The sequence below is a fragment of the Hetaerina americana genome, unplaced genomic scaffold (genome assembly GCF_022747635.1).
Source record: "Hetaerina americana unplaced genomic scaffold, ioHetAmer1.1.p SCAF_2, whole genome shotgun sequence".
In the NCBI taxonomy this organism is placed as follows: domain Eukaryota; kingdom Metazoa; phylum Arthropoda; class Insecta; order Odonata; family Calopterygidae; genus Hetaerina; species Hetaerina americana.
Genome location: NW_027286763.1, coordinates 78,589,691 through 78,616,634, shown reverse-complemented (window position 1 = coordinate 78,616,634; position 26,944 = coordinate 78,589,691). Strand labels below are relative to the sequence as shown.

The following is a 26,944-nucleotide window of genomic DNA, read 5'->3' as shown; positions in this document are numbered from 1 at the left end:
ATACCAGGGTGGAAGATATTGCCTGTAACTTCACCTGCAAGACTTTGCTGCAGTTTGGTAGCTCCCTCAATAAGCCAGTAATTTAATTTGCATTGATCATTGAACATTCCCTCTCCTTGCTTACTCAGCTCTCACCAAAAGAAACATTCTCCTCCCCACCATACAAGCCCTTAAGGTGGTTCCAGTTCTGCTTTCTGCCTTCTTCTGAATTCCAAATAATATCTCCATCCTCTGCTCTCACCCCAATTTTATTTTCACCCTTCTCATTACTAACATTGATCATCCTCCTCTGAAACGTTTTTTGCATTTCCCATAAAATATGATTACATTTGTCACTTAAAATCTTTACTTCTCCTTCACTTCAATGTTTTCTGTACTCATTTACTCTCTGTATGCCTCTTATCAACTATTCCCTCTCCCACTCTGCCAGGGTGACCAGTCATCATGAAATCAGAGTGGCTTTTCAGTTGGAAAATGTTGGAAATTACCCACTGTCTTAAAATATTTGGTAAACAATGAGGAAAAGGGCTGAATGTTTTGTATAAGTTGGGGATTTAATGTATAATACGATATGGGAATCAGGAATTCCTATGAGAATTTGTTCCTTTTAGTTGTGAGATCAGTTCCTGTGAACAATAGATGCTTGTGGATGCAGATTATGGCAAAAAGATGAAGCTATAGTAGAGAAACAACCAATTATGAAGTGGTTAAGAGTGATCCTTAAAAAAATTCATCATCTAGTTCCAAAAACGGGAGAAAATCAGGGAAGAGAATGGCATATTCATTGGGATAAAGTTGGTAATGTGAGTCAATAAAATGAGTGGTCACCCTCTCCGTTTATATGTTTCATCTCATACATCAACTCTTTCACCTTACCCTTCCACCATACAGTTCCAATTTTCTCTTTCTACACTTCTTCAGCACAATCAGTCTCTTTCACCACTTCATAACCCCACTCAACATCACTTTCTGTCATCTTTTCTCTCATTCCATGCACAGAGCTAATAGTTTCTTGGACCAATCTGCATACATGGGAAGGCCCAGAAGTACCCGGCCTGACCTAGAGATGGCGGTAATTGTTTGAAAAATATCACTGTATTAGAAAGTATGCAATCAATAAAGCATATCTTTCAAGTTTGAAGACGCTACGTTGTTTAGTATTTGTTTGGCAGCCATCAATAGTATTTGTTTGGCAGCCAGGGAATTTGTGGAAATGGAGAAAATAGGTTATCGTTATGATTTACAATATTTTTATTTGAAAGACCTCAGCACAACCAATATAAAAGCTGAACTGGATTCTACTCTGGGTGAGTCTGCTCCTTTGTTTACAACAGTAAAATATTGAGTAACAGAGTTAAAACAAGGTGGTATGAGCTGTCAAGACGAGCATTGCATTGGTCGACCGAATGAGGTGACTCCAGAAACAGTGGAGAAAATCCACAAAGTGATACTGAATGACTGACAGTGCACGAGCTAGCAGACATTAAAGACATTTCAAAAAGTGCAGTACATTGCATATTAACTGAAAATTTGGACATGAGAAGCTGTGTGCAAGATGGATGCCACGTCTGCTCACACTTGAGCTAAACCAGTGTCATGAAGATGTTTCAATTGAGCCTTTTGCAAAGTTTTAACGGCAACAAAGCAGAATGTTTGCACCGTTTTATAACCATGGATGAAACATGGGTCCATTACTTCACACCCAAGACAAAAGAGCGATGAAAACAATGGATACCAAAGAGAGAACCGGCTCCAAAGAAGGCAAAGACCATTTCATCTGCAGGCAAGGTCATGGCGTCGGTTTTTTGGGATGCGCGTGGGATAATTTTCATTGACCATCCTGAAAAAGGAAAAACTATCAACGACGAGTATTATGCAGACGTATTGCAACATTTGAGCAAAGAAGTCAAGCAAATGCGTTTGGCTAAGAAGAAAGTGTTGTTTCATCAAGAGAATGCCCCGGCTCCCAGATCCATTATTTCAATGGCCAAAATTCATGAATGAAAGTTTGAATTTCTACCTCATACACCCTATTCACCAGATTTAGCCCCCTCAGATCATTGCCTGTTCACAAACTTGAAAAATGGTTCGGTGGTCAAAGATTTTCCAACCGTGAAGAAGTGATGTCGGCAGTTAATGGCTATTTTGAGGAGCAAGACAGTTGTTATTATAAAAAGGGTACCAAACTTATTGAATATTGTTGGGAAAAGTTTATAGAGCTGAAAGGAGATTGTTGAAAAATAAGTACATTTTTTTCCAAAATTTTTGTGTTTTCTTTGTTGGGTTGGGTACTTCTGGGATTACCCTCGTATACTTACAATTGACCTCATCTTTACAAATTTCCTTACATTTAACTTGCTCTACAGGCTTTTTCTCACCCTCTTGTGCCTGAGATACACACTAGATACAATCAAGAAGTACCTAGTCTGAGTCATATTTAACTGATTCTGATATTTTCATGCAAATCATTGTATTGATTTTTGGCCTTGCCATGTTCAAAGCAGAAATCAAATACCTTCTTTCCATTTTCATCCATTTATGGGTTCCCAATATCCTTTCTGCACCCAGGCTCCTCACGCCTTGTCAGCGATTAAAATTACCCAGCATGATGACCCTCTCCCCCTTGTCACTTTCCCAACAAATCCCCCGAGCTCTTCCTTAGCCTCCTCTCCCTCCTTGTCCCCTGGTGCCTACCCCACCAACATAACCACTCACGTGCCTCTTGGCCTTACTACCAAGGATTACCTACATTCTGGCAGCTTCCCATTTCTGCATTTACTCTGCAGACCATAGTCCTTACCCACTCTCACTGGCTCACATCCTTTTCTTTTTGTCTCATATTCACCAAATGTCAATGTTCCTTTAATTCATTATATCCAGCAACTCATGACCCTTGTCATTCACTCCTCGCACATTCCAAGTTAGCTAAGTACAGGTCATAGCCAAAGACTAACATTACTGGTGGACCTCCCTTTTCATCCTTACTGTTGCCCAGAGCATCCAAGGCTTTATCTAGGGTCTTTTTAGTGAAGAGAGTGTAAAGTAGGGTACTACCTGAAAAGAGAAGGCAAGGGAGGCCATGATGTATCATGGATGGATGGCTCAACAGAGACATTAACGGCAGCGAGGACTTGGAAGGTTGAAGATCACCAAAATAGACTAGTGGGCTGAAGGGGTGGCAAGAGCTGTAGAAATGATCTAATTAAAGAATTTCAGAAAAAATCAAAACTACCTTTCGAATTTGTAATTCTTATGTTTGTTTGAAAAATAAATTATCTTTCAATGAAAACTGGTTCCATTACTTTTAATGTTTTGTTACCCAAGAATATAATTTCATTATTAGCAAAATTTGATGACTAACAAAATAAAACATTATTAACATTCCTTAAAACCACAAAATAAAATATTTAAAGTTCATACTTGAAAATCACTTAATATTTAATCACATATTTTGAAGGAAATTTCTGTTCTATCTTAAGATTGATGTTGGTGGAAAGATTTTGTTTTGGAAACTCAATTCTTTGATAGACTAACATTATTGGAAGAGCGGGCAAGAATTTCTATGAAGCAGGAAAATAGCAGTTCAATTTGATCTTCACAATTGAAAAGGAAAGCTAAAATTATTCATAATTATTGTAAATTCTGCGTGGATGTCTAATGATCATTAATCTCATTCGATGAAATACTTGTGTAAACAGATGTGAGATATCTTGCAAATACTCCTTAATTTGAAAGGTATATAAGCAGTTAAGGGACAAGACATGCAGAACCCAGTTGATTGAAAGTATCTAACTGAGATGGGCTTCGCATGAGTATATAAAAGATGCGAGGAAGGGCCCAACATCATGGAACCATGATGGCTGGCTTAAGCTAGTCCAAGGTGAAAATGTTTCATCATTTCTGAGTACATCAAGGATTTTTACTCTCTTCACATATAAGTACCAACATCCTTGTGTCATTCTGTCATGGGATAATGAGAACCATGTAAAAGCTCATTCAGGTAAAGCCACCCATGCTTGAACCATTACTCTCCAGAGTAATGGTATTTGTGAACCATGATCTTAAATACTTAGGCCACAGGAAATTATGTGAGTTTATTCACCAAGAGGTGTTATAACAGTGTTCTAGGCAAGCAGTTTTTGCCAAATGTGCTTTATAACTTAAATATCTCCAAAAATGTTATCTTATTTGAATAAGTTGTCAATTAAACACCCTTATCAAAGATTAATGGGACCATAAAAAGCCAAGGTATGTTCATGCATGCCAGGAGATATTATGTAAATAAGTTATGAATAAATATATATAAACTTACTTTGATTTACTACATCATGTATTTTGTAGCAATCTTAGCCTATATTGTCCAAATGGTAAAAGGCTCCATTTGCTAAGGGCACTTGTACAATAATTATATAAATAATTGTAAAGTCCTGTGATTAGGAAAAAAATAGTAACTTAAATATAATGGTAAATGATTCATTAGTATTGTGGTTTTCTGCAATTTTTCAGTAATTTTTTACTGCTAGAACTCCAATGAAATATGTCACCGAAAGGATAAAGTGGAGAAGATAGCTACCATCCATTGTTATGATCCATGAAATATTTCTGATAAACATTAAAAGTTGTGCAGTTGGCTATTTCCACATTTTGGTAGTTATTGTCAAAGATGAGTACACTATGCAAAGAACTGGGTTATAAGCAACAGCTCATAGACACAGCTTTGCAATTCAGTGCCATAGAATAGCTGAAGTAACTGCAGTGGAAATCTGCATAGTTTCCCCACAAAACCTCAACCCTTTGGGCACTTTTTAACCGTTTACCTGGGTCAGACGAAAAACTCAGACCAATCCCTTTTGACTAATCTGGCATGGGTGCTCCTATGGCAATCATCATTGTCCTTGTCAGTACTATATGGCCTTTGGAACTTTCAAATCTTTACCATGCCAATGTCTGATTCTGTAAGAGGGAGATCTTGAGATGCTTTCTATTTCACCATAACTGCATTCTCATGAAAGAAAATCTGTATTTGATGTTTAAGATGCTGAGCCGGTGTCCTAAAAAAAGAATAGATGCTTAGAGGCATGATGTTCCTGACTGGAATAGCTTGCCAGAAGGAATTAAAACCCATCTGCATGAGACCTTTCTTTCAGTTGGTAGGCATATATATGTTTATTTTAAAAAACTTTTCACAATTTTCCATCCACTAGGTATAAATCAAATTATAACTCCAAAAAAGAGGCTTTATATGAATAATAAAACCATGAAAAAGTTAATTTGTTTGAATTTCCTGGGAGACGTTTAGCTCTCCCTATCCCAGGTTAAGGCAAATACTATTTCTTTCATTTGATTTTCCATACATCAATTTTTCACAGAATGAATTAAATTTTACTAGGATGCAGAGAGAAATTTTAATGCAAAATAACAAAAACATTGTTGGGTTATGCATGTATATATATATGCATATGTATTTTTTCATTAATCTACAACATTGATTAAAACTTGGTATGCACTGCAAAACAGTTAACTTTGTGTTGAAAAAATATAAACATTCAACATGACATAGCTATTAACCACAGTATTAATAGAGTATATGCAAGATATAATTCACCAAAAATATTTTTAATTTTGTAAATGCTATCTCAACCAAATCATATATGACCTGACAACTGTGAAAAAAATAAATATTGAACCCTTAGATTACATGATAACATATTAATGTATAAATCTGAAATTCATAATTTTTAAATAAGCTGTTTTTCACATCCCATTTTTATGCAAACATTCATAAGGGTTATTTAGAGGTAAACATTGTAGCACTTTCCAATCACAGAAGGTCAATAATGACCAATTTTCCATAAATTATCATAAGCTTGCCTAAAAAAGTATCAAATTAAACTGGGAAATATTATAAAACCTAGTAAAAACAATACTCATAATGATTGCACAGTAAAACTAATGCTACCATTTTTAAGCTTCCATGTGCAAGTTTATGCAAAACTCATATTTAAGTCACAAAAATTTTATAGGGCATAGTGCACATTGAATACCCAGGTTTACTACTGGCAAAAATACTTTCAACTCTCTTTGGATTGCTCTTTCGAATAAGTTGACAAGATTTCAGTAGGTACCAATTTGCATTTGAGAGAAGAGTATTGGTTTATTAAAAGGGTCAAGCAATGTAATGAGTATTCGGTTAAAATATCAAGTGTATTATTAACTAACACAGGTATAAAATTGATCAAATTACTTAACATTGAAAGCATTAAACATTTACATAACCCTTTAGTCTTGGGAGCCTATGACCACCCTTAAAACAGTTACCTACCCTCTTTTAGATTTTATATTTTCTACATTTCCTCGAGTTCTTTAGCCACATATATTTCCCTCCAGTTAATTATACTTGCATTGATAAAATAGTGACATTTTGACAAGCACAAATGATTAACATAATTGAAATGTTTTCAACTGAAATATGGGCAGTGGCAAAAGTTTACATAATAAGGATTTATTCAAATTATAGAGCAGATGTTATAATATTACACCGCCCAAACCATATCTTTGGGTTTATCAAAATTCTGTTGCTCCACCTAAGATATTATATTCAAAATAATATTTTGATTTTTTAAATCTTTAATTACTCGGCAGACTGTATACTGTATAGATATAAAAATTTATTCTCTTGAAGGCAAGATTCTTTCTGCATTAATCAAGTAGGAAATTTATTAAAATTGGTCAGCACTGCTGCATAAATATGCACAATAACATCCAGAACTCTTTGTGTGCAACAAACTAAATTGATAATTACACAACGAGTGTTACAACATCTTTAAATGATTGCCGAGGTTAAATATTTTAGAAAAATTAACCATATTCAGCTGTGGTGTTAAATTAAAATTTAGCGATTTCAGTCATAAAGTTGCACCATTTGGAGTTATTTAAAATCATGAAAATTTTTGGATGGAAACAGTACAGGGAAAAATTAGTCTTCATACTTAAGACATCCTCATGGCATAATTTAGCCAAGATTACTCAAAGTCAATTATGATTAAAATCATAAAATACAAAAAATATGGGAAAATACATACCATACACCAATACTGTTTCAATATCACTAACCTTCAGTAAAAATCTAAATAAAATTACAACTTCATGCCATTCCAAAAGATTCAGACAAATACTAAGACATGTATTTTGTACATCTGAACTATTAAGTGCCATTTTGCAGGGATATATAAAAATACCTTTAGCAGTAAAAATACAAAGATAAAATGCCACTGGTCCAGCCAATGCACATTTAAAGACACATGTGCTCTGAATAACTGTAATCAGACACTCAGAGAACATATTCATGAAAATAGAATCTTATAACAGTAACCAATTGAAATTTCAAAACTTTTAACATATGTGAAAGAAGTGTTAACAACGACAACAAGAATCCAAGACAAGTGTGTGAGTATGTTTCTTGAGTGCTCAAGACTACACTGATATTTGCAAAGGGTTTTCACAGCATTGCTTACAATTCTTAGGACTCCACTTAACAGTGTCACTAGCAGCCTCTTCATTATTCAGATGAAAATCATATCCATTTTCTTTGGACTGCAGGTGTGGCCTTCAATGGGTGCAAAACATTATCATCCAAAGAATAGTAACTAACATAGGCACATGTCTCACTGAAGTTTCACTCTTCATATAACATTCATACTACTAGTTTCTCACACACGAGCATGTTTTCCCATATATAGTTTCCCCCAGTCAAAATTTCTGAACTGAACCTAAACAAAAATCTCTATCAGTGGCTGCTGATGGGGTTGCTTAAACCAGGGGTTCTTCAACTTTGGTCCATGGACCCTTTTGGGTTCGGTCAATAGGTTTCAGAGGGTCTGCAAACTTGACCAAAAAAATTTAATTTTACTTCCACCAACATTTTGAGAAATCACCATTTCTACCCATTTATGTATATTGAAAGAATAAATAACAAAACACACATTGAATGAATTTAAAAAAATAGTTCAGGTATCTTTAGGTGGATGAAAGTTTTAGTAAACACTCATGTTTATACCTTAACATCAACAACTTCAAATAATTATCCATGTTAGCCTTAATGTATTCCATTAGATTTCTGTTAACAAGCCTTCATGCAAACAATTTCACTCATTTTACCCTGCCATTGGGCTTCGCGTGAAATGACTAGCAGTGAAAATAGTAAAGGAATGCAATACTATTAATGAATATATTAATTAAATTAGCCAAGAATGTAACTTTTTGCCAAATAATGAATAAGCATTATGTACAAGTTTTATGAGAGGGGCAATGTAGCTCTCACCAGACTCTCAACGGGGTCCACACCACAAAAAGAGGCTGAGAACGCCTGACATAGAACATGATGCATAATATAAATCAACAATGAGTTATCTGAAAAAGTCAAGAGACATAAGACAATACAATTCCAGGTTGTAATAACATGTTCAATGCAACCAGGCAGGAAATTATTCGGCCACTATACCTTCACCTGCTCCTTTAGACTGTATATGCTTGCAGCTGAATTGAAATACATATTAAGCAACATGATTGTCAATATCAGAAATTTTACAGATCACAATGAGTTACAATTGACATCTCAATAACATGAAAGCACTTAAAAAAATCATACCAACATAAATTTGAAATTCTTGGAAATCATTGGATTATAACAAATTCCCATTTTTCTCCCATTTACATTATCTGACAAGGGCTTTTTTATTTATTTTGCAAACATATGTTTCAAACATGTAATCTGACCACAATACAATGTCAACAGGAATATTTTTCCATCACTGCATAAGTTATATGTACAAAAATAGTGATTCTCAGTATTTTCTAAGTTTTCCTAAAAATCTTTGAAATTCTGTCAGGACAAAACAACAAACAAGAGACTGGCCCCTTCAAAAAATATAGGAAATTGAATAGATGCCTTCCTTTGAATTGTATTAGACGAAAATTAATTATTCACCTAACAAGATTTCACTAACAAAGCTTTCATTCATAGGAGTCATATTTCATGCCTGAAAGCATTAGCTGGAGAAAACATCAGATCATCTAGACAAGTTATTCACATAAATGATGCCTGTCTGGTAGCAATTTTCAAATTCACCCAGGTCAACGATTTTGAGTTTTTGTTGTTTTACTTCTGTTGAATGGCTGATATACTTTTGTCTAACTCATATCACATAAAAATTTTCAGTTATAGCAGAGGAAATCTACACAGAGTATGAAGTAGATAATGAGAATGGTATATGTGAACCCATGTAAGGAGTACAAACTGACAGTCAAAAGCCAGAGAAGTCTTGCTTGTGAGGTAATTCCACTGGATTTCTTAAATAAATAAATTATTGTGAAAAAGGGTAATGGACTGCTGTTAGATTCCGCACCTTAAAAGTCAATTTTGGCTCATTAATTGGTAAATTACAAGACTTACGTCAATTCTAATGTGCATTATCTATCCTAACAAAAACATTACCAGGGTTGGTCCTCCTAATTAAGTGATGACATGTGAGTTATTCTTAATATAATGTATGACTCAGCAAAGAAAATAGCAGAATTAAAAAAATTCATTAAAAACATATACATACCATACATATAAAATAATGCTCAATGTAAAAAAGGAAGGTCTTCTTGGATCTATATAATGGCAATAGTGAAAATCCATGACATGTGCCTACATTGTAAAAGTAAAACAAAATTCACTTAATGTACTGCATGTACTTCCATTTTTTCATGAGAAAAATTTATACCAATTGGTCTTTTAATTCATTAAAATGGGGATGCATAATTAGCATTTCCATATCAGAATACTCTTGCTTTTGAGAAAAAAATATTCCTTCAATAATACTTATGAACTGTAAATGTACCATCCGTTCTTCTGAAAATATTTTTTCACTTGTCAAAATAATTTATCATCCCTTGATTATGTGTTTTCTAAGTTGTGCATAGACACAATTACTTTAGTTAAGTTTGCTTCAATTTGAACTCAAATTCTGGCATATTTCTCCTATTTTCGAGGAGCAATGTTAGAATAATTATTACTGAAGGTTATTGCTTACAATCATTTCTGAACTTGTAACTTGCCTAGTACAGATGAACTATATAATGGATGCTAACATAAAAATGAATTATGCAATTCATTTTCATGCAAGAATGGGATTTGACTCTTGAAGAGCAGATGGCTTCTCTATAAATTGGTTCCAAAAAAGAAGTTTTGCAATCAATCCAACTCAGAATAACAAGGGACACCCAATTTTTTTAAATAGCATTATACATTAGGACATTTAAATGCAATTTGATAGTCTTACCTAAAATTTAGCCAATATTACTGATTTGACTGATATACTGATTGAACAATGATTTCCAAAATTTTCTACAATAGGTTTTATGCATGCAGTTCCTTATACATAATGATGTTGCTATGACATCCATTTTTTAATTCCAATAACTTATGACACCAGAAAAATACTGAGTTCCTAATGTTGCTTAATCAACTGTTACATCTGTTTATCCAAAGTATGCCCACCAGAGTTCCCAATATGAAATTAATTACTACAAACCACCTTGAAATCATTTACTGAAGTTTAACTGCTCAATTAACCTTAAAACATATTTCTGATATCAAGATTAAAATTAAACACCTCCAAGGAAAAAAATGTTAACAATACTCAGATAAAGCCAAAAGCAATTTATCAAAAAGCATTTTAAGAGCACACTCAACTCTCCTTTACACCCAAAATTCATTTTAGAAGAACTCAATTGGCACAATATGGAGAGAAATATTTACTTGGCAAAGAATTAATGAAAAGATGAAGAATTACAACAACTGTGTGCGCCATACTATTTTCCATGTTAACTTGCAAGTTCCAGATGTCTGGATCTGATAAATCCCATCCAACCATTTTCTTTGCAGAAAAGAATTATTGAGTTCAAAATGTTCCCTTAATATCGTAAAAAATACAATAAATTATAGAACAAGTAAACAAAAATTCCAATAAAAAACAAAATATTTAAAAAACATCTCTTGACATATACAAGGCCACCAATTCTAGGTCTGAAATATTTCTATTGTTAAAGTTTTTCTGATGTAAGTATCCATTCCTTACTCTGGTAAATTAAAGCAAATACATACATACATTCAGTGATGATTGAATGTTACACATATACTACAAAATGAATGAAGGAACCTATACCACAGACATACTACACACATTCATACATCCATTGGAGATGAGACAGTGATTAATGATTAGGGTTCCCAACATGGATTACAAAGAGTGATGGAATTGAACATAAAAAAGAATGAAACAAAATAAATCAACATAATAAAAGCACTTGTTTTTAAACATACATTTTCACTCGCATGTTAATACTTTCATTTCGAATCTGGACAACATTCAACAATGAATAAATTCTCTAGTATGAGAGACAATTTTTTGAGAAACTAATAAAACTCTGGAACAGCTTTTATACCTTTCGGTCAATTGATGTCATGGTACCATTTACACTTTCCATTGTCACATCTCGTAGTGGCCTTTCAATACCAGATTCTTCTTGAGAGCAATGCATACGAAGATTTATTTTGCCTGTTGCAACACGATACACCCACAAACAAAACAGTGGGATGGGTGTCATTATGGCTATTGCCACAGGAATCACTGCAATTGAAAGGCAATTGTTTCAGTTAACACTGAACATGAATATCTTCAAAATGAAATAATCAACTAATTATAAATAAGCATAAGGGTAGTTTGAAAAGTGTGAAGTCTGTGCAAAGGCAGACAGATGGCACCACTGGTGTGCATCCAAGTCATTTTCCGCTAGTACTCTGTTTAGCATTCGTTTATTTGGGGCAAGTCAAGTGATTTTAAAAAAATTCATAAAAGATACTTTCATGCGCTGTTTTAAAATTACTTTAATAAAGACAAATCGCCATAGGAAACTAGAGACATAGGAAACTAGAGAGAAACTTTTTCTGGATACCCTGTTGAAATCACTATTCCAGAAATCATTGAAAAATCCATGATGCGGAGATGGATGATAGAAGAGTGAAGTTCCACTGGATTGCTAATGTTGTAGAAATTTTGAGTGAATTGTTACATATTGTTTTGCATCAACATTTGGACATGAGAAAGATATCTGCAAGAAGAGTGCCAAAATTGCTGAGAGTTGACCAAAAACAATTTTGTGCGACATGTTCCAAAGCCAGCTTGCATCTCTTTAAGGGAAATCCACAAGACTTCACATGTGCAGGCACAATTTTGTCAATGTGGACGAAACATGGATGAACCGCTAAAACCGCTAAATGCATGAAACCTAATGTATAGTCCTAGTTATGGGTCACTAGCAGGTAGTCTGTACCTAACTGCAAAGACCATTCCTTCGTCAGAGAAAGCTATGTATACTGCTTTTTTGGATTCACAAGTAATAACCTTCCTTAACTATTTGGAAAAAGGCAAACTATTAAAGATACTATTCATCATACCATTTGAAAACCAAGCTTCAAGAAAATCTTAAGGTCAGTTATCCAGCAAAATTCCTTTTCCATTACAATAACATGCCATCTCTACACATGTAGCTTCAAAATTGATTGAGTAACAATTCCAACTCGCTCCCAATACTCATCTAGTCTCCATATTTGGCTCCCCTGGATTCCTGGCTGTTCTCCAATATAAAGAAATGGATGGCAGGAAGGAGATTTTATTCAAACAAGAATATTATCGTGGAAACAAATGCCTATTTTGCTGGGTTGGAACAATCTGATTATTTGGCAGGGATCAGCAAACTGGAACATCACTGCACACAATGTATAAGCTGAAAAGGTGACTACTCGTGCGGCCAAAATAAAAATTATTTACACAAAAAAAGTAAGCAGTTTTAATTTTTTAAGCCTATTCAAACCACTCTCTTGCTAAGATGCATCAGGGACAACTGGCCGGAAGGTGTCATGATGAAAAATATTAACATCATGCACCAAGAAAACAAGTGCTCTGTCAGTATGACACAATCACTGATAAAAACTTAAAGTAAACAATTTTCAAATTATATCTCCATTCAGAATCAGGTTGCAACCTAAAGATGATTTGAGGTGAAATATAAAATTGAGGTATATACATATTGTACTGCTGTCATAACTCAATGGTGATGTGAGTTATGTGGACATCTTTCATTTTTTAGTTTACTCTTGACTAGTAGGCATATCAACTTACATATGCCTAAGAAAATATAAACAATGGTATTGTTGGAACTGGCGTGAAAAATTATTCTACATAACCTTATTTCATGATGAGCACCATGCAACAATGCCTTATCATATATCCCATATGTCCTTGAAAAAAATGCTCTGTAAACTTTAGAGCCGAGGTCTTTCTTCTTTGGATTATAAAAACATTCATAATTCAAAGTTCTATTTTAATTTAGTAATAAAACTTAAAGAAACAGTCACTCAAATATGAATACTTGAAACAAGTACTTTGAATTTCTGAAAGATTACTTGAAGGTGGGAGAACCATTTAGAGGTTACAAAGTAGAATTTACCTGTTGTTAGGTCAGCAAGCGGTTGACCTAGTGTGAATCTGAGCATGAAAATGGCAATGCCTGTATTCTGCACCCCAGTTTCAATTGCAATTGCCAATATGTCAGCAGTAGGGAGTGAAAATATACGAGCAACAATTGCACCAAAGGAGAATCCCAACCATGGCAAGCCCATTCCACTCAGTATTATCTGAAAAGAGAAATGATTTTTAGCCCATCATCTTCAAATCCACCGTTTGAGTAGTTAAAATTATGATAATTATGCTTAGTATGTTTTGGAAACTTCATTAGTCCTGTTTAATGACAGAATAAAATTAAAAGTATGCATCCCGAGACAAAACAAACACTGGGATGATTCAGAAAAGTCTGTTAATGAAATAAGAGGATTTTCTGTACCATGATATAAAGGGGCGTATTTACCAGTACGCCAACTACACCATGGCGTAGGGCAGCAGCTCCCAGGGGGCGGCACAAGTCCCGGAATTTTTATTTCATCAGTTTTTTCAATTTTTTTTTAATGCGAACATATTGATTCAAAATTCCGCTCGTTTTCTTTTTTAGAAAAAAGGTTCCACCATAGGCCGCCAGGAGCACGAATCCTGTGTTTACATTAGTCATTGTCTTGCAAATGATCACGCTATTCCTTTTTTCGCTAGTTCCTGTTGTTAGGCACGAGGACCTTATGGACACATTGAATTTGGTTCGCATTATATTGGATACATTCTTTTTATAATCGTGAAAATGTAGAAAATTAACTCCTTAAGGGGGCGGCAGACTATAGCGTAGGGCGGCAAATGGGGTTAATATGCCCCTGATGATATAAAGGGTCTCATTTGGATTTCTTTATCACTGACTTCAGTTGTGTTTTGCAAAATGTGAAGTTGTACATGTTTTGTGATCTGCATCTCATGAAAACACTGATGCAAAATGGTAGTCTCAAACTGTAACCAAGGGGATCTGCTGAAGAACAGGGCAAGCTAAAAAATCTTAGGCTTAATATTCAAATAAAACATTAACAGCAGCCACAAAAGGACTGGTTCCAAAAAACAGGGCTAGCACAAAAACCAAGGCCAGATAACCAAAAAAGAACATTAAGCTATCAATAAATATGATCCAGCAGTCAACAATTAAGGTTCAAACACAATTTAATAGTTTGAAAAAGGAATGGTCAATTCAAATTCCAGGACTGGCTGCAAAAGTTCATGGAACACAATATACTGATACACAGTCCTGTATTGTGATCTTAGAAACCTTTGTATCATGCTATAGCATTCTCTGTATCATTTTTCTCCGAAGGGTACACCAGTAAATAACAATATCTACACCATAATTAAGGAGAGCCATTTAAAATATGATAATACCTCACATTAAAAAAGCTGCATCACTCCAGACAATATTTGTGTGAGGGAAGTGTGACCAAAAAAGGGAATGAGTGACAAACATGTTGTAGATTTGAAGTCTTGCTTGAGCATATGATGGGTTTATTTTATAAACTCCAAAATTATCAAAATAACTTATCTAGTGGGATTTTATTATTTAAAAATTTTTGGAGACTGCATTACTAGAATTTATGAGCAGAAGGAATGAATCACATGAAAAAATAAACAACGTTGGAATGGCCATCGTGTAGAAACATAGCAAAAACCAAATGACCACAATAAATATGAAACTTTTATGAGAAGTAGGTGGCAATTTGTAATGAAGTAAGCAGAAAATGAAAAAATTGAAGTTCAACCAATGAATAAAACTCAGTGAGTAGTGAATATTTCAACATAGGGTTGACATGGTGCTTATATGTAATCTTAACATGCTAGCACATAAGTACACTATGTAATCGCATTAACCAGAATAAATTGAATATATATATTGCTAACCATATTGTCATTATTGAATTCCATTGTAATCAATGAGTAATATCAACATTGATTTTTTTGCACCGTCACTAAGTTAACTGCAATTTTCTTTGTGGTTGACATCATCTTGTTGCATCACATCATTCCCTTCAGAATTATGATTGCATGCAATTATAGTGTGCATCACTGCAATGGCCTCCCCTTTTTGTGCCATTCTCATTTCATTTACATTATGTAAGTACTTAGGCATGTTTGGTCAAATTTGAAAAATGAATTAACTTAGTTCAGGTTGCCCATTGGAAAATTCAGGAATAAAAACGGGTGTTGTATTTCCTAGAGTGAAACAAAATGATTCTTACCTTCCATGAAAATAGATGAAAAATGTAAAGGTTGGTGGCAATGGCAAATATCACAATGAATATCAGGAGGAATCCACAGAGTGGTTTGAGCACATGTTTCACCATAAAATTGGCAGCTTTGGGCCACTTCCTCTGCATCATAAACCCTAAAGCCAGAGGCACTACCAGAGCCACTGCAAAAGTGGCAATCTTACTGTAAGGCACACTCAATTCAGCTGAACTGAATATCATTGCACCCAGGGTGAACAACCAGAATGGCATCATTCCTGTGAAAGGCATCAATATGATCACAAACATACATAATGTTTACAAAATTGTTTCATTAAACATCCTGTTTCAGCCAGCCAATAGTCATGGACTTGCTTCAGAGTGAAAAATTATAGATATTGTTTGAGCAATTAAACTGATTTTGTAAATATGCACTTAGGAAAGGCAAATTTCACTCATGAAAGTATTAGACTATTATTAACTTCCTGCCCCAAATAAGACTGTTTGTCACAAGTCCTCCGACCAGCAGAATAAAAGCTTACATACCATTAATTGCTTTTATAAATTTAATTTTGTTTTACTGTTTTCCTAATGAGTCACAGAAGAAATTTTAGGATTTGTCAAGACGCAATATAATTTTTTATAAGCAGACATCATGCATATCCAGGACTACATTGCTCAGCAAAACATGCAACTGCCATTAAAATATGTACTATTTCAGATAGAATTTTATTTAAGGGTATTGCAAGCCTTTTTTTACATTAAGCAAATTTTTTTCCAATTTTCACATTTTCAGAGCATTATTCTTTCAAAGCTTTTTCTGTTAACAAAAAGCTCTAAAAATTGAGATGCACTGCTAAATACTGAAAGTAAATCAATTAACAAACTAAGATTTCGATAGGCAAAGCAAATAAAGAGTGATTACCGAATGAAGCAAAAGTTGATATAGTTGTCATAGTAATGCTCAAAGGAAGATTTCCACCAAGGGCGAATGTCCATATATTGGAGGCTCCTCCACCGGGTGAGCAGCCTGTGAAGAAGAGGCCCAGCTGCATGGACGGAGAGTCAAAAAGCATCATAGCCAGAGCGTATCCAACCTGAAATTAATAGATAGTGCAAAATTATTGCATTCATACATTTATCTGTAGTTTCCTTGGTGTGACAAATTGAGTTTAAAAATAAACATTGATATATATTTTGTCTTACATCAGGTTAATATGGTTAATGACAAAAAGTTTCATTTTAAGTATTTGAATACAGTCATTAAAACATGTAAAAACTAGAAAATATCGAATTAGGCAGATATCTAATATGCATGAGAATTTGTAAACCAATTAATAATAATTTGCACAAGAGGTATTCCATAGTAATTTAAATCTTTAGCTGTAATCAATACTGAAGCACAGAAAAGTGTAAACGGAAAATATTATCATTAGTGTGGTTGGCAAAACTGATGAAAATCACAACTTTTCTGCATAAATGCAACACATAATCTAGCACTTAAGATAATATTACATATAAACTTACCACAGGCATGAATAAAAACTGGGTAACAAAACCAATAGCAGGCCCGATTGGTCTTCTCAAACTTTCCTTCAGTACTGACCAATCTAATGCAGCACCAAAGTTGACAAATAAAACAGACACAAGAATTGCTATGCTGCCCGTGAAAGCATGGTCCACCCATGAATTATTCCGTATCACAGATACCTTGAGGGAGATGAAAAATATAGTAGAAATAAGAAAATAACAAACCATTTTGCAATGGGCTACATGCTCATGATGACTAAATATTATGAAGAATTGAAGTAAACTTTACAACGCACGCAGCTTGGGCTTATATAGAGTGTACACAAAATATGAGATTTATTAATTTAAGCAATGCTTAACTTAAACCTTTTAATTCTCCGGATCAACATGAAAAGATACATACAATACATTTACTGAATAGTAAATCAATTGCTACGGCGATGAATTGTTCTGAATAGTGACAACAATTACTAGAGGTCCAGATCAATAGCTATAACACAAATGACATAGTAATATGAATTTTCAACCACCCTGGGATGATTGAAAGTGTGAGCTGAGTACCCCTACTTACATGTCCTAATGACTAAAGATAGAACTATGATTGGAGTAATTGAATGATACACGCCACTAACAAAATATTGAATAATGACATTGCATAAGAGTTGTAGGATATCACACAAGTGGTGCAGTGACACCAGCAGTCATAAAGAAGTGTCTCCATAATTATACCATTTTCCTGGATTCACCCCTGAAATTAATGCATTTGTTTATGGGTCAAAGCTCTTGAAATTTGGGATGCACATGCGAAATCAATTGAATATTATTAATTTTTTAAATCAATAAGATATGAATACAATATATCATAACATACAATTTTTTATAAATTCCAAATGTAGAACTTGATATTAAATCTTCAGCGTGAAGTAGTTTACATACCTTGAGTACAGTAACAGAAGAATGATTGAAATAGGTAGGCGTATACTGGTTAACTTTTGATCCCTGAAATAATGTTAAATAAAAAAACTTTATACACTGAAAACACCATAAAGTACAATAAAATCTTTTGAACAGGTAGAAATCAAATCACAAGCTGCTCATTCTAATTTGTAGAATTATAATTATGGGAACGAAAATGATATAGTAATAAAATATTAGTATCTACAGTATACTGCAATAGTGTGCGGATAGATTTTAGAGCAATTAAGATGAACTCATCTATCCCTGCTTGGGTCAACATTTTCCCATTGGTTTTAGAGATACTGTGTATTTATTTCATTCAAAGTAAAGACTCCTGAAGTTAAATTTTTTTGACATCACAGGATCAATATAGATAAACTTAATGCAAGGTGAAAAGCGTCAAACATCCTTTAGAACCAAAAACCTTTTTAAAAATGCAAGAAATATGTTTGTTTGTAATTACCTCTTTTAAAAGAAGCATTGCCTTCAGCTTGGCAAATCCAAGGAAAACTCCTTTGACAGTGAAATTTGCAGTCCACTTAGTGAATCCCGCTGGAACTAGGAGTGAATTATTAGTATTTGACAGCGGTTGGAGATCCAGGAGTGGGGGATATACAGATACAACCCAATCTCCTTCCACAGGAATCACCTGAATCTGGCTTGAAAAAAAAAACAAATGATAAATACTCATGCACTCCAATGAAAATATCTTTCTGATTAAATTGACATTATTAGTTCCAAAAGTAAGAGTAACCCTGAAAAGTATATAATACCCTTAGGTATTCAGAGATGGAAAATGTAAATCTAAAAATATCTTAAATAGGCACCTCATAGAAAAAATTTATTGCCAATATAAAATACACATGCCAACCTATTCCTCGATAATTCTTGATTCAAAATATTTTGAGAATACAAAAACATTTATGATTAAAACTTTTTTAGTTACTGATTGTTGATTTATTCTATAGTTTATTGTATAAGTGTCTCTCACTTGTAGGTGATCTGATTTGTGAAGTTAACTTTGGAAAGCAAATATACTGTTGTCAGTTCTAGAAGGATAAACCATTTCATAATTTTTAAAAGCTGATATTGATTCTCTTTTGGCAATGAAAAACATTTAAGGAAAAGCACTTGTGTGATTGTTTTGAGAAACTGAAATGAAACCTTGGATAAAAGAAAAAAACGAGTGAAACATGTCCTCCTATTACACTTGATAGTATTGATAAGAAAAAAGGTGTCATTCTCTTGAGAGAATGGCGAACGGTACTATTCTAAACTTTAACTCCCCAAATGATTTATTTTATTTAATCCTCTTTGAACCATTCAAGAAATTTCTAAGTTCTTCCTATGAAATATAAGTATCTCAGGTCATGTTCATAATTAAATCTTTCAGTTCAAATTGTATATTTTTCTAATTTGATAAATTACAATGCAGTGCAAACAAAATGAAGTTCTCACAATAATTTGAAGTAAATAGTGGTAGGGAACCATAAAAACCTGTAGGAAGATTTACCTAAAATGGGAAGAATAGCTTGAATGAAGCTGGAAAAGCTGTTGTTAATTTTCTTTTTGTACACATGTGTGAAGGATTAATGAAAAAAATCAGTTATATACCAATAGAATATATACGTTGGCAATAATTACTGGCAAACTATCTTTTCCTGTTTTTTAAGGTCAATTTGACTGTAAAAAGGTCTGGGGAGTTCTTCAAGTGAATGAGTCTATTTGGAATGGAATGACAATTATTAAAAAAACAAGATATTGATTATCAAGAAAAGTATTAACTTTGTAAAGTATAAACAGCACCTTGTAATTCTTGCCTTCATCTTGCCTGAAGGTAGCTTCCAGTGTTACGACAACTTCTTCATTTTCTTTCAGTTTATCGATTTCACTTGGGAGATAAGTCACATCCCATCCATTGCTCACAGCCGTTAGAGGGCCTCCAGATGCTGGTCCCTTCCATGTTTTGTGGACTGAAAACATGTAGAGAGAGATTGAATGTAAATTTTAAATGATAGTATGAAAACATAAATTTAGCTAACTGTACTCCATGTATTTACTGTACTGTACCACATGCTAAGTATATGGCAGGATAGAGCTACATGCCAAATTTACTTCATCCCTGTGAGACATAGGTACAAGAATCAGGTGCAGAAATATAAAGCAAAAACTGCAGATCAGGAACTCTTTACTCACCTATATCCACTTCACCTCCTCCAGAGTCTCCACTGCTCTCATTTGAGGTGTTAACTGTTTTATAGGCCGTGGACCGGATGACCCTAATTATGCTTCTGCTCAAGCCATTTGTTTTGTAGTCACGTTGTGCCAAAGGCTGCTCTTGCTTAGGCACCACATACATCACTTTGGGCTGCTGCACATTATGTGGAGGGGATGCCTGGATGGCTGATATGGAGAGGGTGATGGGAAACAGAACAAACAGGAGCAGGAAGACAAGGTGCAGTCCACTCATTGGACAGGCCATGGTCCTCTCTGAGGGGAAGAAAAACAGATTAACAGGAAACATTATTGATGCTGATAAATAATTACAAGTTCATTCTACCTAATTTTATTCTAAACATGGAAATAAACAGCATTTCTCAAAGAATCCACTACGCAAGTTTTCAATGACTTTACTTAAAATATTAAATCCTTTATCAGTAAATTCACTATCTGAATTTCACCAATTAATAAAAATGAGTGTTGATATGATTTTGAAAAACCCAGAAGTAGCAATTTCTTTGGAAATAACATAATTTACCTACCAATGAAAATTATAGCTAGGAGAATAATATGTGAGGTACAAAATTAAATACCATAAAGTATAAATATGATGTGAGATGATATATTTGGGTATTCCCTTCAGAAATTCTCAATTTTTTTTTAATAGAAAAAGAAGTTTATTTTCAATTGTTGATATATCATTTTAAAGCTTGAGCATTCCTTTATTTTTCTACATAATTACTAATTCGGTCAATGCATCTACATGCATGCACGTAGGTGCTGGGGGAGTTTTGGTAGGCCCACGTCATACTAGCATGCCACCATGCCAAATGTATATATATAGTTGAGGAAGTGGGAGTCACAGGATTTCTTTAAACCATAAAGAACTCCATAAAATATCTAACAATTCTTTCAGAAATTGGTGACATGCTTGGATAATAATCACAATCTCAGGTCCAAAAACACTAGACAGTTTGCTTGAATTAGAATAATTTTTTCTCGAAATGCTTTACAACCAGAATACAACACACATTCAGGAGAGAGGACAATGCTTCTCAATTAAATACAGCATGTTTTACAAATTTCACTATTTTTTTGGCCAGTGGGAAGCTCACCGATCGAAAAGTTGCCAACTGAGATGCTGCCAGCACTGCCTCTCTGCGTCCTAACCATGGTATCCCACAACCGTCTGCCCTCCCAACAATAAACACGTGATATTATTGATGGAGGTGTTTCAGCTGTTATCTGTGGTGGTCACGAGAAGTTTGGTGTAGCATGTTTCTTTTGGCAAGTATTCTATCCTGGTGGTTTATGAAATAAATCAGGAAATTAAAATAATTTCAATTTTTCAACCATATATTTATAAACAATAAATAAAAATCTAGATAATTAGTTTGATACGTTGATCACTGGAATATTTCATTTAAATAGTATACATTTTATGAATTTATGTAATTGGTGTGTTTATTACGAGTGGGTTCTGAACATGAGACCAGTTAGCAAATTATATAGATTTTAGAAAAGTGGTTTTCATTTGTTCTGTAACATAAATAATGGCTAAGAAAAGTAAAAAAAAAGACCACCATCAATGTTATTTTGATTCTATTTATGCTTAATGACAAGCCTTCACACAAATTCTGGAAATAATTTACCTGTTGATTGGGTATTTCTTTCTGGATTTAAAAATATTATATTTTTGATCTGTACAGTCTGGGTTAAGTTTTAGTAAGACCTTGAAAATGTCTACAGGGTACAGTCAAAACATAAATAATCCTGGACTTGGGCTTACTAAAGACCTTTCTCACAGATATAAAATGATCCAAAAGCGGACAAAAAGAAGATGGAAAGTTACCAGGTTGAGTCGCTAGTCAGAATTTGGATCACAATTGCATTTCATCCTCATTCTATCAAACATACGTAATTCCTGATTATTCCACATGTTCTAAATTGAATCATAAATATGCTACCTCTGCTTTATGCTATCATAATTATATTTATTTATTTTAGGAATAATCTGAAAAAAAGGCCTAATTTTTCTTCCTATTCATCGAATTTTTAACAATTATTTAAGTATTTCCTCATAATTGCTATCTAATTTAAGGCCTTAATAACATACACCTACAGCAATAATTTTCAATGTCATGGTTGATGGCATATTTAGAAACTGCCAGAAGAAATGCTACTTAATCTCCACCATCCATTAAAAACTTATGCTAAAAATTTTCTATTTCATTACAACAGGGTTACAATGGCAGTTATTATTGAAACAACTTCATGGAAAAATGTCATTAGGCATCGAGCCAAATTAGTCATCAAGTCTGAATTGCATAAATTTACGGGATGCAAACACAAAAACAAAAGGCCCTCTGACGCATGAGTCCCAAGCTCAACGATTTTTTATCTTCCATTTGATTACGTTTTTATCCCGATTCACAAATCGTACATAGTTAGGCATAAAAAAATGATACGGCGGGCTAAAATATTCGCCCAATCAAAAAAAATCAAAATATAAAACTAGCACCTTAAACGCCAAAATCTGTCCTCGGGACTTATAATAAATGCTGACTGAAAAAGCTTCACTCGCACCCCTGATTCTTTTAAAAGAAACGTTGCCGTCAAATCGTTTATAAGACACTTGGAAAAACTGTATTTCTTTACAGAAATTAACGTAGAAATTATTAAATTGCCAAACATACATAATGGTAGAACATCGCAGTTATATTAATGCAATTGAATTGAGAGGAATAACGACATTTACTTTGAACAGCAAAATAATCTCGATAAATGAATTAAGTATTCACATAATAATTTGCAATTAGACCATACGAAAGGAAATCGAACACCGTAAGGTGGGTTTCGTTACGACATTTCATTTCGTTACGACGATGCCTCCCACGTTTTCATTGCACTTAACCCTCGGATTATATTCTAGGCACTTGAACATAAAATAATGGCAGAGTTCAAGCACCATTAATTCGCTAGTATTAGTATAGAAGTACTACCGATTTTCAGAAAAACAGGTCTCATACTTCATATGGTCCTGTCAAATCCTGCGAAAAACCTTCTCTACGATGTATCTTCCAGTAAGTCCCACGCAGAGAGCCGCGCTGACTACGTGTTCATTAGTATTTGACTTGTATCTCCTACTCGAGTACATGTCTCTATTTTTAGTCAATTAGAACGGATTTCCAAGCACTGCCGCTGACAAAATATTCCATGTCAAATATTTGGTGAGCAGAGTCGTAGTTAAAAATTCGGAAATATGTCAAGGACAACGGGAGTACAACGGCATTCCAAATGAAGTCCCACCTTCGAAAAAGGATAAAAGCGAGAGGAGAGAAGTAGTCTCCAGAAAAAAACCCGTTCCATCTGTGGTAGCGGCACTTGAGCCATCTGACACGGGCAGTCAATTGCAGAGGCCGTTCTTTAAATCATGAAACGACCATCTAAACACTGCTAAGGGTACGGGGACACGTACGACAAACAGCTGGAAAAGTAAATAATGTTTTTTTCTTATTTCACCATAGCTGCGGCATCATGTAAACAAACAATTCGGGGATAAATTAATATTATTATTGGTATTCTGTCGAGTAGGTTTCGGATGGATACAGACTGTACAACGATACAATGACACATTTCTTTGTCTTTACCAACAAAACACAAATTAATATCAGGCACTACATAAATACTTCAATTAACCGTACTTCCCTTGTCCCTTCACTCCATCCACATTATACATCCTATTCTCGCTTGCCTTACTTTCTCTATCGTACTCCTCAACATCCAATCGCCAATCAAAATGCTCTGCATTAACCTTTCATGCCTACTTGCTTCGATGATCAATGTTACGCGCCATACAAAAACCACAATCCATATCAAATGTTTTTTTTTAGTTTTCTCTTAACATCCTTACTCGACGTCCATGTCATCAATTCCCTGGTCCTTGTGAAGGCTTCTTTGCCTAACTCAATTCTTCTTTTTATGCCCCTAGTACTATGACCAGTTTTGGTTCAAAATATTTCTATTTTCTATTTTAATATGCAACTTACATTATTCTCCTTCTTGAAAACCGCATTACCATTGCTTTATTTACATTGATTCTCATATCATACAAATCGTACTAACTTTCTAATGAGTTCAGCAATATTTGCGACCCCTTGGCTGACTAGCAAACTAAACTAAAACTTGATCATCCGCAAACCTGATTTTATCAATTCCCCAACAACTTTCATTCCTTCTCCAGTTCTCTCCATGCCTCTTTTACAAACCCCTCTACATTCAAGAAATCATTTATAAGAAAAGCGCAGCAGATATGGACACCCCTGTCTTACCCCTCTGGATAACACTCTATACTGACCCACCATCCGATACTCGCACCAGAGCAGTCTGGGATATGTACAAGTTGCGGATAAGCTGCCTATCCCTCCAATCTGTAACTAATTCCTACAATGAATTATTTAATTTTACCCAATTTGCTCTATCAAGGTCTTTTCCGAAATCTACGAGAAATACATCCTGGCTGTAATTTATGTTCCTCTCACTTCGTGCGATATAAAATTTAACGTTTTATAGTCCTCACAGATGGGAAATAACATTGATCTGACGATATCTTCCGGCCTAATTACTCCTTCATGACAGCTACGATTTAGCCTATAAAAACTCTTCCTCCCACGTTTTCCTCAACCCTTAAGAAGTTCCAAGGTAATGTTATCAATCCCCACGGCCTAATTCCTTTACAATTCCCTTAATTACCTACATAATTCTCCATCAAGGGCACCTGGGCCTTAACTATCCTCATCTACGTCATATTCTCTTTTCATGTCTAAATTTGCTGGCCTGATGTTTTTACCACATACATCCTCTATGCACTATTCCCATCTCCTTGGACTCTTTCTCGATACAATTAATAATTTTCCGCATGCATATTTGATAAGAGAATTATTTTGTTGTTGTGTCCATCCAAAACCTACCTTAACCGGTAGATTACCTATAATAAAAATTTGATAGTCTACACGGATTTTCGCTTCTTATTTCCTGCCAGTACTTTCACCTTTCTGTACAGCGTTCCAATTTCACTCTATAAAAGTTGCCATATCCTCGCACTGCGTCTTCCACCTCTTTCGTTACATTAGTTTCCCACCTCGGTTTATTATAAAACTCTTTGTATTGTATTCTGCCTAATTCTGTGATTACACTATTCCATTTCCTTCTCACGTCAATCCGGCTAATCATATCGCCCGTAATCCATGGTCTCCTTGTGCTAATGCATCCGATGCTAACCCATTCTTTATCACGTTAAAAAGTAATTTTGATGCCATTTTCAAAAATATATAATGAGATGGATACAGTTATAGCATTTCAGTATGAAAGTATATATAATTAAATTAGTACTACTGAGAGAAATTAAATTATCGTCGAATTATCCTTCATTGCAGACTTCTACAAAAATCCACCCTTATAAATGAATCTCGGCCAGGGTATTCAATGCTTTAGCGTCATCATCGGCATTAATTCATCCAGCTGGTGATGCTTAAGAATTGAAGCCTTGGTCGTGATTATTTTATTCGTATGTATGATAAAAAATTACGATGAATATTAATTATCGACGGAAAAATGCCATTAAATTATTTTAAAAAATTTCATTAGGATGAGTCGAGTCACTAAAGAAAATTGATTGGAAAGAGATTAAACAGTAGACCGAGAGTGTCAGGGGTGAATGTGGTCGACCACAAAGACATGGAATATTAAAATTATTAAGAAAAGAAGACGATGCATGAATAAGTCAGAGGTGAAATAAGTTTGCGAGGATAGGGTAAAGTGGAAAAATTTGATCAAAGGGATTAAGTTTCCTGAAATATATTAAAATCAGGCTTTTTTCACAAATCAATACGGAAAGCTGGGTGAAATGTATGCATGCAATAATCAAACAGAATGCTTATCTACTTGGACACACACCTTATCCTTTAATCTCTCCCTCCTCCCGTAGTAGAAGTTTATTGAACAGGTCCTGCAACGGAAATATTCGCACTTTTCGTAATTAATTGATGGAAATATTCTAATCATGACAAGTAACTACGGTCACTTAAAGGGATTGTCGTCATACACTATACGAACTTCATTAGCAGGCTTTCAAGTTTCCCAGAGTAGTATGTACACGACAACGGCACCGACTAACACTCACCCGTTGCCTCTATCTCCATACAAACTGTCCAAACGCTATTCAGGGAGCCAAGCGTGCAGCCTTGGAGAAATGTCCGATTTTACCCGGACTGTATGAGCAGAATCCCTGTTTTTGGGATGGGGCCCAGATATTTCCGAGAGGGGACGTTGCATTACCGCATTTACACATGAGCTTGAATGCGTTGCGCGTCGCGTGCGAGCTTCATTCTCGTATTTTCCCAGACCCCATGCCAGAAAACGAACAACATAGTTTTCCGCGCATACTTCACATTCGAAATATACACAATCGAAACGGAATCAACTCAA

General features: G+C 34.5%; 1 protein-coding gene across 4 annotated transcripts in view; it reads right to left on the bottom strand.

Annotated features, from left to right (window-relative positions):
• Window positions 1-5,435: 5,435 nt before the first annotated feature.
• Window positions 5,436-26,944, bottom strand: part of LOC139688008 (ileal sodium/bile acid cotransporter-like) — a 68,920-nt gene continuing 47,411 nt past the window's right edge. The window contains exons 2-12 of one of the 4 annotated variants that reach the window (XM_071585409.1): window positions 21,574-21,759; window positions 20,435-20,728; window positions 20,045-20,211; window positions 18,702-18,893; window positions 18,218-18,280; window positions 17,279-17,461; window positions 16,677-16,848; window positions 15,764-16,029; window positions 13,555-13,741; window positions 11,491-11,675; window positions 5,436-8,409 (exon numbers count right to left, since the gene is read on the bottom strand). In XM_071585409.1, the coding sequence (XP_071441510.1) occupies window positions 8,395-8,409; window positions 11,491-11,675; window positions 13,555-13,741; window positions 15,764-16,029; window positions 16,677-16,848; window positions 17,279-17,461; window positions 18,218-18,280; window positions 18,702-18,893; window positions 20,045-20,211; window positions 20,435-20,728; window positions 21,574-21,631 (1,782 nt within the window). In that variant the 5' untranslated portion in view covers window positions 21,632-21,759 and the 3' untranslated portion in view covers window positions 5,436-8,394. Of the gene's footprint in view, window positions 11,676-13,554; window positions 13,742-15,763; window positions 16,030-16,676; window positions 16,849-17,278; window positions 17,462-18,217; window positions 18,281-18,701; window positions 18,894-20,044; window positions 20,212-20,434; window positions 20,729-21,573; window positions 21,760-26,944 lie in introns of all 4 variants that reach the window. The other 3 variants (XM_071585408.1, XR_011700711.1, XM_071585410.1) reach the window with 3 other exon arrangements.